General features: G+C 41.7%; 1 protein-coding gene across 5 annotated transcripts in view; it reads left to right on the top strand.

Annotated features, from left to right (window-relative positions):
- RHOBTB1 (Rho related BTB domain containing 1) overlaps positions 1 to 7,242 on the top strand; it is a 95,288-nt gene extending 88,046 nt beyond the window's left edge. For 3 of the 5 annotated variants that reach the window (XM_073548288.1, XM_073548289.1, XM_073548290.1), the window contains one exon: positions 380 to 7,242. In XM_073548288.1, coding sequence (XP_073404389.1) covers positions 380 to 552 — 173 coding nt within the window. In that variant the 3' untranslated portion in view covers positions 553 to 7,242. The remainder of the gene's footprint in view (positions 1 to 379) is intronic. The other 2 variants (XR_012220632.1, XR_012220631.1) reach the window with 2 other exon arrangements.
- The last annotated feature ends 6,652 nt before the right edge of the window (positions 7,243 to 13,894 follow it).

The following is a 13,894-nucleotide window of genomic DNA, read 5'->3' as shown; positions in this document are numbered from 1 at the left end:
GAGAAGAATTAGCTGGGTAGAAAGGCAAAATGAGCTATTGTAATTACACAGTGCAGACTGTAATATATTAAGAGGAAAAAAAGTGTGATGGGAGTGCTACTTTAAGCAAATGGCGCTGGTTCCTTGCAGAGACATGCAGTTGGAAGTGCCGCAGTGGAGGGGAAGCAATGCCATGGCGCCTTCATTCTCAAGATTGGTGGGGGCTCCAAGTGCTTGGACCCCTGGCGATCATTACGTGATGGGATATCCTGGAATTATCCCATCCCTTTCCTTTCATAGCAGCAGAGTTAAAATTACAAGGCGTCAGCCATTTTTTAAAGACATATGTCTATGCCCTTTTACATTCTAACAAGCCATGTCTTAATATTCTCTTCCCCAGAAAACCAGGAGTATTTTGAAAGACATCGTTGGCCCCCAGTTTGGTACTTAAAAGAAGAAGACCATTACCAGAGGGTGAAGAAGGAGCGGGAGAAGGAAGACAACATCCTTAACAAACATCGCTCTAAGCGCAAGTGGTGCTTCTGGAGCTCCTCGTCAGCGGCCTTCGCCTAAGCAGTGACTTGAAAACACATGTAAATGAATATTGTCTTAATGTTAAAAAAAATAAGCTGTACAGTAGTTACCTTCGAAGCACTGATATGAATCCACATGTGTGCATTTATTGTTTTTTATAAGATCAAAGCACAATTTCACTTCAAGCAGGTCAAAAAAAAAAATGCTTCTTACCTATAGCTGGCAAGGGTCGGTGCGGACCCTCACGTATCGAAGGAGAGGGGTTAATGCATTGGTTGGGAAGATTGTGGTCGTTGTGATCACGGTCTAAGGAGACATACGTGATTTTCAATACAAGGATCTGTCTCATTTTTGGAGCAAAGCTTCTCTGGTTAGACTAAGCCAATACATGGGCGAGTGCTCACACACAATAACGGGATGTTGTAGAGCACAAGCGCCATCTCCTCTGCTAGTACTGTGTCTTATTAAAAAAAAAAAAAAAAACTCGGGATCAATATTGTGTAGCATCCGGGCTAGTGTGTCAAGCTAACCTACGTCGTGGAAAGCTCGACAATCATGTTTAAACCTAACCGTCTGTGCATACGTTTCTGCTTTAAAGCTGGTGGAAACCAAGAAAATCTTCAGATTCAGGTATTTTTTTTAATTAATGATTTGCAGGATCTTTATAAAAATCTGTCTAAGCAATGCAGAAGGCAGACACGATTTTTACCGCTTGTAGTAACAGATGCCCTGTCCTTAGTCCTTTACATCCTATAGCTAAACTTGGGGTCATTAAAAGCATTGTAGAAGGTTCAAAAACATAACTTTATGCTATAAACAGCTCTACATCTGTGCCTGGCGTTGAGCTGTAATACCAGACACAGCCTGTGGATAGGTGAGGCGCTCTTTCTAGAAATAGCTATGTTTTTACCAATAGTGGCCAACCCCTTTAATATTGAACCTTAAAAATGTAGTTGACAACCTCAGTATTCAACTATGTCACATTTTGGAGGTTGAAGTTGGTCGTACAGTACTTGGCCCAATACTTCCACCTGATCCTGGCCATAGTTTGGCTTGTGTAGAGTGACGCTATTAAATGCTTCCAGCTGTGCTACCAGTATCCGAACTTCTTAGAGCATGTTCACATGGAGTTTTTTTTTTACATGTTTTTTTGGGGCTAAAAAAAAATCCAAGTTTACAAAAAAAGCTTAAAAAATTAAGCTTTGAGTATTTTGTTCTTTGTGTTTTTTGTGTATGGGGCGTTTTTCTTGCTCCAGGTGATTCGAAGGTCAAATTTAGAGCAGCTTTTTCAAGCAAAAAAGCTTTAAGACTTGAAACGTTGCTTGTTTTTCCGTGTGCACTGTTGGTGTGTTTTCATATTGAAATTAATAAGATGATTTTTAATAGAATTTTTTTTTTCTTCATGTGATTTTTGGAGCAGAATCTGTGTGAACATGTCCTAAAATCCACCTTAAAAGTGTGACTTGGAAAGGAGTGGGATTTTCACGCTGAGGCCGGGGTCACACTTGCGAGTGTGATGCGAGAAACTCGCATCAATACCCAACACTGTCACCGGCACTCGGGACCGGAGTGCTCTGCTTCATAGAAATGCATGCAGCCGCACACTTCATTCCCGAGTGCCGGCGGCAGTGTCGGGTGTTGATGTGAGAGGCTCGCGCAAGTTTCTCGCATCACACTCGCAAGTATGACCCTGGCTTAACAGTAGTCAGACGTAAAGTTTCTGCTTTTTTTCTGCTATACCTCGAAAATTAGGCCAGTAAATAATGGTCAATGAATGGACACAAACAAATGCGGCTTTGCATAAGTTAACAAGCCTCTTTTTCCATTGTCTTCTTCATGGCTAAAAGTATATCCAGTTAAGAATCGTTGATGCCGTTAAAGCTCAAAACTGATCACAAATAATTAATTTATGAAAAATAAAATTAAAAAAATTAAATATTCCTAATTTAACGATACCTAAGAAAAACTAGAAAAAATGTCAATAATGACTCTAGACACTACAACACAGCAGTGACCTGGTTTCCATCTTCACGGGGAACCATTTTTATACTGTCTTACTTGGAATACCACCTTATTCTGTATGTGAAATGCCTATGCTAGGTTAGACTATTCAGCATAGAAGGGCTTTATTCACAGGGATATGCAGGGTACACCATAACGCCCTACTTGCAAGAAAACGTGTTCCTGTCATTGTGACCTACAATATTTACTTCTCTCATGTGATGCCATCCATTTATCACACAGTGGTCTTCCACCTTCAGTGTGGTCTAGTGGTGGTTTTATTGTGAACCTGTCCAGAATTTTTTACAAATCGTACTGTATAATATATGTATACTGTGAATATTAAAGAGACACAGGGAATGTCGGATCATCTCATCTTACGTTCTCTTGTGACTTGGATCATTCCCAATCGACGCATTTTTTTCAACTGCCTGGTAAATTGGACTTTAAAAGTGCAGCCAGTCGGTTGGCTAGAAACTTATGACGTCACTTCCTGTCTCGGTGATGTTATTTCCTCCTATGAAAACAGATACAAAATATAGGGTGAAATCACGTACATGCTTCTTGCATTGCGTATGGGAAGAAGATCCCTAATTAAACGGCAACATTAGGCTATTGTTGTTGTCAGGTTCACTATAAATTATGGGTGTTTTTTTTTTTTTTCCAATCAAAATTCCAGGATGTCACTTACATTGTAGCCGAGTGGATTTCATAGCATTTCGTTGCCCTGCACGGGCAAATGAACTTACCCTTTATTACGTAGTGACTATGCTTCCCCCGTGTATCAGTATTTCCTTATCTTTTCTCTTCACTTATTTAAATTGGTTGTTGTATGAGCTTTCAGTGTTAATTCTATGTATTACTATTGATAAAGGAGGATCTACGCTGCTCCCGGTCCAGTATATCACGATACATATTGTCAGAAGTGCTATACAACAGTCATGGAAGCCCCACAGAACCTGATAGAAAGGTGGACTACCATTGTGGAGAAGCGCTAAAGGGAGATAGAAAGGTGGACTACCATTGTGGGAGAGGTGCTCAAATGAGATAGAAAGGTGGACTACCATTGTGGGAGAGGCGCTAAAAGGAGATAGAAAGGTGGACTACCATTGTGGGAGAGGCGCTAAAAGGAGATAGAAAGGTGGACTACCATTGTGGAGAAGCGCTAAAAGGAGATAGAAAGGCGGACTACCATTGTGGAGAGGCACTAAAAGGAGATAGAAAGGTGGACTACCATTGTGGAGAAGCGCTAAAAGGAGATAGAAAGGCGGACTACCATTGTGGAGAAGCGCTAAAAGGAGATAGAAAGGCGGACTACCATTGTGGAGAGGCGCTAAAAGGAGATAGAAAGGCGGACTACCATTGTGGAGAAGCGCTAAAAGGAGATAGAAAGGCGGACTACCATTGTGGAGAGGCGCTAAAAGGAGATAGAAAGGTGGACTACCATTGTGGAGAAGCGCTAAAAGGAGATAGAAAGGCGGACTACCATTGTGGAGAAGCGCTAAAAGGAGATAGAAAGGCGGACTACCATTGTGGAGAAGCGCTAAAAGGAGATAGAAAGGCGGACTACCATTGTGGAGAGGCGCTAAAGGGAGATAGAAAGGTGGACTACCATTGTGGGAGAGGCGCTAAAAGGAGATAGGTGGACTACCATTGTGGGAGAGGCGCTAAAAGGAGATAGAAAGGCGGACTACCATTGTGGAGAAGCGCTAAAAGGAGATAGAAAGGCGGACTACCATTGTGGAGAAGCGCTAAAAGGAGATAGAAAGGCGGACTACCATTGTGGAGAGGCGCTAAAGGGAGATAGAAAGGTGGACTACCATTGTGGGAGAGGCGCTAAAAGGAGATAGGTGGACTACCATTGTGGGAGAGGCGCTAAAAGGAGATAGGTGGACTACCATTGTGGGAGAGGCGCTAAAAGGAGATAGGTGGACTACCATTGTGGGAGAGGCGCTAAAAGGAGATAGAAAGGCGGACTACCATTGTGGAGAAGCGCTAAAAGGAGATAGAAAGGCGGACTACCATTGTGGAGAGGCGCTAAAAGGAGATAGAAAGGTGGACTACCATTGTGGAGAAGCACTAAAAGGAGATAGAAAGGCGGACTACCATTGTGGAGAAGCGCTAAAAGGAGATAGAAAGGCGGACTACCATTGTGGAGAGGCGCTAAAGGGAGATAGAAAGGTGGATTACCATTGTGGGCGAGGCGCTCAAAGGAGATAGGTGAACTACCATTGTGGAGAAGCGCTAAAGGGAGATAGAAAGGTGGACTACCATTGTGGGAGAGGCGCTTAAAGGAGATAGAAAGGTGGACTACCATTGTGGGAGAGGCGCTTAAAGGAGATAGAAAGGTGGACTACCATTGTGGGAGAGGCGCTAAAGAGAGATAGAAAGGTGGACTACCATTGTGGAGAGGCGCTAAAAGGAGATTGTAAACCTAAAATACAAGTCCTATACGGAAAGACCGCTGCTAACATTCTCAATGTACAATTATTTACCGGCACCCGTACAATTATGGACCTTGAGATTTCTAATATTGTGCCTATTTTTCGCGGAACTTCGGATTCCAAATATAACCTATATCTACGTATATAGCAGTTATCGGGTTCCTGACTATTTCCCAGTGCTTGTGAATGTTATGAGCATTTCTTCCGTATATAATGTAAGGTATTTTAGGCTTAGTGGCCTTTTATATATACAGTATATATAAAAAATAATTGCCCCTAGTCTTTGCAGACTATGACGTAATCACAAGTGTACTTGAAAACCTAAAATAATACAAACACTAATCTGAAATGTCTCTATAAAATTATTTCTGTAGGCTACATAGTCAGGAATATTTTGACTAGCTTTGCATTATATTCTAAATTAATTGCAGGTTACACTGTAGACTGGAGGAAGTTTCTCTCTTTAGACGGTGCGCCTGTTGATGTAGCTACGTGATACACATTGCAGTCATGTACTGGCGTTATGCTAAACCACAGCAACCAATCGGAAATATGCTTTAAAAGTCTTAAAGAGGATGGCCGCTGATTTTTTTTTAATAATGGCCTATCCGAAGAGCAGGTTAAAATGCCATCCGAAAAAACATCGGATCACACTCTGACCAATGTTATTCCATGATGCCGTGCAGCATCCGTTGTTCGGATCGCACTCTGCCATGCAAGTCAAGTCCGTGAGAACTATCGGGCTGCGCTCGGATGACATCTGAGTGTGGTTCGATTCTCACAGACCGACAAAATAGAGAAGATGGTGAATTTGAGAAAATCAGATCACAATCTGATCAAACTGTAATCGGAGTGTGATGAGCATAATGGGCCCGATTGTGTCAGATGAGAGAAAATATGGTGGTGTGACTCCAGCCTAAGGATAGGCCATCAATGTCTGATCAGCGAGGGTGCGACATCTGGCAACCCCTCTGATCAGTCATTACCAGTGCCGGCTGGAAGTTCTCTGATGTTGCCAGAGCACAGCCGCTCTGTTATTCTAATGGTTTTGGCCAAGTACTAGAGATCCTCCGTAATAGGGGTTGATTCTGCACTTCTCGGCCGTGGCTCCTATAGAAATGATGGACCTGCTGTGTCCTGGTAGCATCTGAGAACTTGCGGCCTGTGCCGGTAACAGCTGATCGGTGAGGTTGCCAAATATTGCTCCCCCACTGATTAGATAATGATGGCCTACCATAAGCATAGACCATCAATGAAAAAAAAAGTACTGGCCAACTCCTTAAATTACCAATAGACCATTAAACGTTCATTGCTGATTGGTTGCTGTGTCAATGGCGGTAAATAATTTTATAGATGGCATAAATCATTTGTGAAAATTTAAATGCTCATGTGAAAAATATGGTAAATAATATATGTGTCAGTGTGTACTGACAGTCTGTCATGTAGGGACATAATGGACCATGGCTGTATAGCTGCTGATACCACCATGGTTCATTGCTGCAGACCTCACGACCATGTACTAATGGCCGACTCATTGGATTGTTCATCGACCTTAATGATATGGCATACGGGAAGAGGAGCGGAGGCGTGGAATGATGATCGGACGTACTGCAGCAGTCAATGTGTCTCGCCATGACAGATTGTACTTAATTTCGGCACCAATTTGTAGCAGGTGAAAAATGATGTACTTGTAAGTTAGGCCTAATGAAATCTAAATCCATTACTTACCCCAGAGTTGCAGAAAGCCATAACATTAATTAAATTCAGGTTCTTGACAGGGATTCAATGTTGGCAATGCCATTACCATTTAGCATTGTAGATACGGGTGCTATGAAAATGGGATAACCCTGTTGTAACATACCAGCAAACATAACCGACAAAACGTGCGAACCGGGGAATGTCAGAAAGACGTGGCTGGGGAAAGGATATATGTTCATGTAGGCTACGTGAGATCCGGGACGCATTGAAATCTACGACTGGTCACCTAAATCCACACCTTCATGTCTGCCGTCACCCTTAGGAATAACGTAACAGTCGTCGATTTTACACAACCAAAGCTCAGTTTGTAAACTTGCCAAATGTTACAACTCTATGAACGCACCTGGGGTATATGCAATAATATCCAGTTGTAATCTTAAATGTCAGTTTACTTAACCAAGTGGCTGGTTCATTTGGTTAAGACAGCCTATGGCCTTTATCTTTGTGGTTATTTTATGTTTTTAATTTTGCAAAAAAAAAAAATAAAACAACTAAAGAAAATGTCAATAAACTTGTTTAAATATAACGTGATTGTTTTCTGTGGTTTGTATTACGATTTACACGTAGATTTTTAGATTGCTGCTAAGAAATGTGCACGCATCCCTGGAACGAAAAATAAAATGATGTATTTATACCTACAGTATGCACCTAGGACCTGTACAATGAATTTTACAGCATTCCAGAGTCATGATTCTTAGGGCTCATGGACACAACTGGTTTTCTCGGACGAGTGCTAGCCATGGTTTTGATGGCTAGTACTTGTACCTATGTTATTCTATAGTACTGTGACGGAGTGGTCCGCAGAAAAAATAGGAGGCGTGTCCAATTTTGATCCATTGTCGGATCAAAATCGGCATCGCAAGTGTATGGTGTCTTGGAAAAAACTTGGACCCCGCTCGGTATACATCTGAGTACAGTCCGATTTTCACGGAATGACAGAATGGAGAAGGTGGAGGAACTTTTTTTTTGATCTCCACATCTGAGAAAAAAACAATCCCAGTCTGATCTAACTCTGATCAGAGACTTAACAGAATTATTGGACCGCTTTTCTCAGATGTGGAGGAAACTATCATGTGACCCTACCCTTCAAATGATTTCCATATGCTAATTTTGATTTCCACAATTTTAATTTCTCCTTAGTTTTCTCTCCAGATGCTACTTTTTTCTAGTCTTTAATGCTTTTTATCAGGTTCATATTGCAAATTTAGATGTCCACACCATTTACCTGCTTGCTTCCAAGCGCCACATTTTACTATTTTAGTACATTCACAATAATGTCTGGGAAGCCAGCATTAGCCCTGCCCAAGCAAACTCGCCCTTGCTGTATCACGCCGCCGACTAGCCCCATCCTCGCATCCCCCCATTTAGTTTCCCCTCATTCTAGGCACTGTGCTGCAAGGTATCCCTGCTCTTCTTCATCCACGCTAACCTCACAATATTAGTGACATCCCATACGCTGCCCAGGATGTAAGTCATGCGATCGGCATCAAGATCTGCTAATTATCGCATTAACAGGAGAGTAGGTTCTTACCAAGCTCTGACTTAAAAGTGTACCAATAATTTTGTAATAGTTCCAGGAAACCTTTTTAATGTAGCAATGACAGACAGATGCCAGTGAATCCTGATGGATCCTATAGGTGTACATTTAGGTTCTGATAAGCCAACATTGGGGCTGCAGTGCTTTTCAAATCAAGAAAGTAAAGGAGGCTACACAATTAAAGCCACATAAACACCAGCCTAATGATGAAACTCCGTGTGAATGTGATCGGAACCTACAGAGTATCCTCATACAGTCATATGTTAAAGTTTGGGCACCCCTATTAATGTTAACCTTTTTTCTTTATAACAATTTTGGTTTTTGCAACAGCTATTTCAGTTTCATATATCTAATAACTGATGGACTCAGTTATATTTCTGGATTCAAATGAGGTTTATTGTACTAACAGAAAATGTGCAATCTGCATTTTAACAAAATTTGACTGGTGCAAAAGTATGGGCACCTCAACATAAAAGTGACATTAATATTTTGCAGATCCTCCTTTTGCAAAAATAACAGCCTCTAGTTGCTTCCTGTAGCTATTAATGAGTTCCTGGATCCTGGATGAAGGTATTTGTGACCATTCCTGTTTACAAAACAATTCCAGTTCAGTTAAGTTTGATGGTCGCCGAGCATGGACAGCCCGCTTCAAATCATCCCACAGATGTTCAATGATATTCAGGTCTGGGGACTGGGATGGCCATTCCAGAACATTGTAATTGTTCCTCTGCATGAATGCCTGAGTAGATTTGGAGCGGTGTTTTGGATCATTGTCTTGCTGAAATATCCATCCCCTGCGTAACTTCAACTTCGCCACTGATTCTTGCACATTATTGTCAAGAATCTGCTCATACTGAGTTGAATCCATGCGACCCTCAACTTTAACAAGATTCCCGGTGCCGGCATTGGCCACACAGCCCCAAAGCATGATGGAACCTCCACCAAATTTTACTGTGGGTAGCAAGTGTTTTTCTTGGAATGCTGTGTTTTTTAGCCTCCATGCATAACACCTTTTTGTATGACCAAACAACTCAATCTTTGCTTCATCAGTCCACAGGACCTTCTTCCAAAATGTAACTGGCTTGTCCAAATGTGCTTTTGCATACCTCAGGCGACTCTGTTTGTGGCGTGCTTGCAGAAACGGCTTCTTTCGCATCACTCTCCCATACAGCTTCTCCTTGTGCAAAGTGCGCTGTATTGTTGACCGATGCACAGTGACACCATCTGCAGCAAAATGATGCTGCAGGTCTTTGGAGGTGGTCTGTGGATTGTCCTTGACTGTTCTCACCATTCTTCTTCTCTGCCTTTCTGATATTTTTCTTGGCCTGCCACTTCTGGGCTTAACAAGAACTGTACCTGTGTTCATCCATTTCCTTACTATGTTCCTCACAGTGGAAACTGACAGGTTAAATCTCTGAGACAACTTTTTGTATCCTTCCCCTGAAAAGCTATGTTGAATAATCTTTCTTTTCAGATCATTTGAGAGTTGTTTTGAGGAGCCCATGATGCCACTCTTCATAGGAGAATAAAATAGGAGAACTACTTGCAAGTGGCCACCTTAAATACCTTTTCTCATGATTTGATACACCTGGCTATGAAGTGCAAAGCTTAATGAGGATACAAAACCAATTTAGTGCTTCAGGAAGTCAGTAAAAAGTAGTTAGGAGTGTTCAAATCAAGAAAATGATAAGGGTGCCCATACTTTTGCACCAGTCAAATTTTGTTTAAATGCAGATTGCACATTTTCTGTTAGTACAATAAACCTCATTTGAATCCAGAAATATAACTGAGTCCATCAGTTATTAGATATATGAAACTGAAATAGCTGTTGCAAAAAACAAAATTGTTATAAAGAAAAAAGGTTAACATTAATAGGGGTGCCCAAACTTTTACATATGACTGTATATATGCATTGCAGGGCTCTGCTCTCTGGTGACTCTATAACAGGAGTGGGCAATTTGTTTTCCTGAGGGGCCACATGAGAGAACATGACTGTTTTGGAGGTTAATCCAATAGGCTGAAATTAATATTATTATAATATTAATATACTAAATTATGTCAATATTAATATATTAATTATTTTATATTTTTTGAATCCGTTAATTATGAGCAGAAATCAGTATGCACCCTATATATCGTATGAGCCTACACACAGTAGTCCTATTCTAAGTATGAGCCTTCACATAGCCCTCTAAATACAGTGTGAGTCTCCACAAACTGTAGCTTCCCTACAGTATGAGTCCCCATAGCCCCATAAGTACAGTATGATCCCCCACATAGTCCCTAGATGCAGTATGAGCCCCCACATAGCCCCCTAGATACAGTATGATCCCCTACATAGCCCTCTAAATACAGTATGAGCCTTCACATAGCCCCCTAGATACAGTATGAGCCCCCACATAGCCCTCTAAATACAGTATGAGCCTCCACATCGCTTCCTTATATACAGTGTGAGCTCTGTTCTCCACCAATGTATTCCTGAGGATGCAGATAGCTGTGATATTGGGACGAGGGCGGGGAAGGGCATGTAACAGCCCGTGGCCACTGTTTTCAGCCCATCAGCTGTCAAGGTTGCATCCAGCCCTTTGGCTGTCTGGCTGTTTAAAGTCATAGTAACATAGTCAGCAAGGCCGAAAAAAGACATTTGTCCATCCAGTTCATCCTATATTACATCAGCATAAATCCCCAGATCTACGTCCTTCTAAAGAACTTAAAAACTGTAAGATACAATATTGTTACGCTCCAGGAAGACATCCAGGCCTCTCTTGAACCCATCGACTGAGTTCGCCATCACCACCTCCTCAGGCAAGGAATTCTAGATTCTCACTGCCCTAACAGTAAAGAATCCTCTTCTATGTTGGTGGAAAACCCTTCTTTCCTCCAGACGCAGCGTATGCCCCCTTGTGACCGTCACCTACCTTGGTATAAACAGATCCTCGGAGAGATATTTGTATTGTCCCCTTATATACTTATACATGGTTATTAGGTCGCCCCTCAGTCGTCTTTTTTCTAGACTAAATAATCCTAATTTTGCTAATCTCTCTGGGTATTGCAGTTCCCCCATCCCCTTTATTAATCTTGTTGCCCTCCTTTGTACTCGCTCTAGTTCCATTTATATCCTTCCTGAGCACCGATGCCCAAAACTGTACACAGTACTCCATGTGCGGTCTAATCAGGGATTTGGTTATGGGCCGCACTTTGCAATATTCTGCTCTATACCATTCAGCAGCACCAAGAGGGATCATTAGAAAATAGTGACCACTTTCTTTATAATAGTAGAGTATTAAGCTCTTTCTCAAGAAACTATATTATAGGTACAGTTAGGCTAAGTGCACACGTACCGGAACTCTCGCGGAAATTACCGCGAGAATTCCGGAATTCCAGTCCGCGGGAAAATCGCATTTTAAATTCCCGCGATTTTCCCGCGGAAAAACTAGCATTTTGCAAGCGTAATTAGCTTGCAGAATGCGTTTTCCAAGCGATCTGTAGCATCGCTTGGAGAACTGATTGACAGGTTGGTCACACTCGTCAAACACAGTGTTTGACAAATGTGACCAACTTTTTACTACTGAGGCCGCCTATGCAGCATCAGTAGTAAAAGATAGAATGTAAAAAAAAAAATAAAAAATGGTGTTATTCTCACCCTCCGACGTCCCGCGCAGCCGTTCCCAGTAATCCTTTGCGAAAATGCCCGCGATGACGTCCGTTCTCGCGGGATCGCGATGTCTCGCGGTAATTCGCGATGACGTCGTGCGAATGACCACGAGACGTCGCGATCCCGCGAGAACGGACACCATCGCGGGCATTTTCGCAAAGGACTACTGGGAACGAGAGCGTGAAGAGAAGCGGGAAGACTGCGCGGGACGTCGGAGGGTGAGAATACAATATTTTTTATTTTTAAATTCTATTTTTTACAGGGATATGGTACCCAAAGCCTGGAGGACAGTCTCCTCTCCTCCGGACCGTGGGTACCATCCGCAATTGTTCTGCTTACTTTCCGCATGGTGTGCACAGCCACATGCGGGAAGTAAGCGGAACAATGCAGTCCTATGGGTGCGGGATCGCCGCGATTCCGCAAATTAATGAGCATGCTGCGGTTTTTACCGCGAAGCGATTCCGCCGCGGTAAAAACCGCAGCATTAGCACAGCATTGCGGAATCCCATAGGAATGCATGGGATGCTTATTTTTCGCGTTTTCGCGGCAAAATCGCGCGGTTAAAACCGCCGCGGAAACGCGAAAAAAAACGCCACGTGTGAACTCAGCCTTACAGTTACTTCCACGTATGTAGTTCTATTAGGCCAACTTTTCAATACCTTTACTTAAAGAAGTCTATTGTTGTAGCAGAACCTCTTCAGGGTTGGATTGGATGGCATCACTGATTTTAGAAAGTATTGCTACAAAATAGTTACCGTACTCTATTTTTACTCTAAGGGCTCATACTCACTGGCGATTAAAAAAAGGTCCGATTTCTGGACTGTAAAAAAGGGTGGAGTGCTATGCGAGTGTCATGCGATTTTTAATCTTTCCATCCGTTTTACATCCGTTTGCAATCCGTTTTTTTTTTTTGCAGAAACTATTTTTCTACAGTCATTTACAGGACCATTTACAGTGTTCTATGCCACAGAATGGTGATGTATCCATTTAAATCGGATGGAAAACGGATGGTCCATTTTTGGTCCTTTTTTTAATCGCACCCATTGACTTGCATTGGCGAAAATCGTAGCAAATCGCAGCATGCTGCGATTTTTTTTCTCAGTCCGATTTTGGATGGGAAAAAAATTGCAAGTGAGATGTCACCCATTCACTAACATGGGTCAGAGTGCAATCCGATTTTATATCGGATTGCAAATGTCCGATTTTATCGCCAGTGAGTATGAGGCCTAAGGGCTCATCCCCATTTGCGAGAAAAAAATGGTCCGTTTTCTGGATGAAAAAAGGACCGATTCTATGCAATTGTCATGCGAGTGTCATGCGATTTCAGTGTGATTTTTCAATATGACATCCGTATGCAATGCGATTTTAACATGAGGTTTCACATAGAGCAGTTCTCTCCATGGAAAAACTCATGTTAAAATAGCAATGTAAACTAACACTGTACGCATCGTTTTAAAAAAAAAAAAAAAACACCTTCAAAACACACACACACACACACATATATACACTGTATATATGTGAGAGAGAAAGATAGCAGCATAGCCGTTAATTCAATTGCTGGCTTCTGTAAAATCAATACAAAACCCGACATGAAATGACACATGGTTTGCATACAGTAAACCATTTCATTTCATGTATTTTTTTATATGTCCCTGACTAATAATTAGATTAGGGTTTGTGTGTAAAATTTGGGAAGTCGGCAATTGAATTAATGGCTTTTGTTCAATCTTACTGTGCAATATATATATATACAGTGCCTACAAGTAGTATTCAACCCCCTGCAGGTTTACACATTCGGAATTAACTTGGCATTGTGACATTTGGACTGTAGATCATCCTGGAAGTGTGAAATGCACTGCAGCAAAAAAGAATGTTATTTCTTTGTTTAATTTTTTTTTAAATTGTGAAAAGTTTATTCAGAGGGTCATTTATTACACTGGGGAACGCACTTTTTTAGGAGTTAGGTCAGACAACTGTTCTTAATTA

The sequence above is a fragment of the Dendrobates tinctorius genome, unplaced genomic scaffold, assembly GCF_039654945.1.
Source record: "Dendrobates tinctorius isolate UK_male_01 unplaced genomic scaffold, ASM3965494v1 ptg000156l, whole genome shotgun sequence".
In the NCBI taxonomy this organism is placed as follows: domain Eukaryota; kingdom Metazoa; phylum Chordata; class Amphibia; order Anura; family Dendrobatidae; genus Dendrobates; species Dendrobates tinctorius.
The sequence above is the reverse complement of the archived record's forward strand: the minus strand, read 5'-3'. Positions and strand labels throughout refer to the sequence as shown.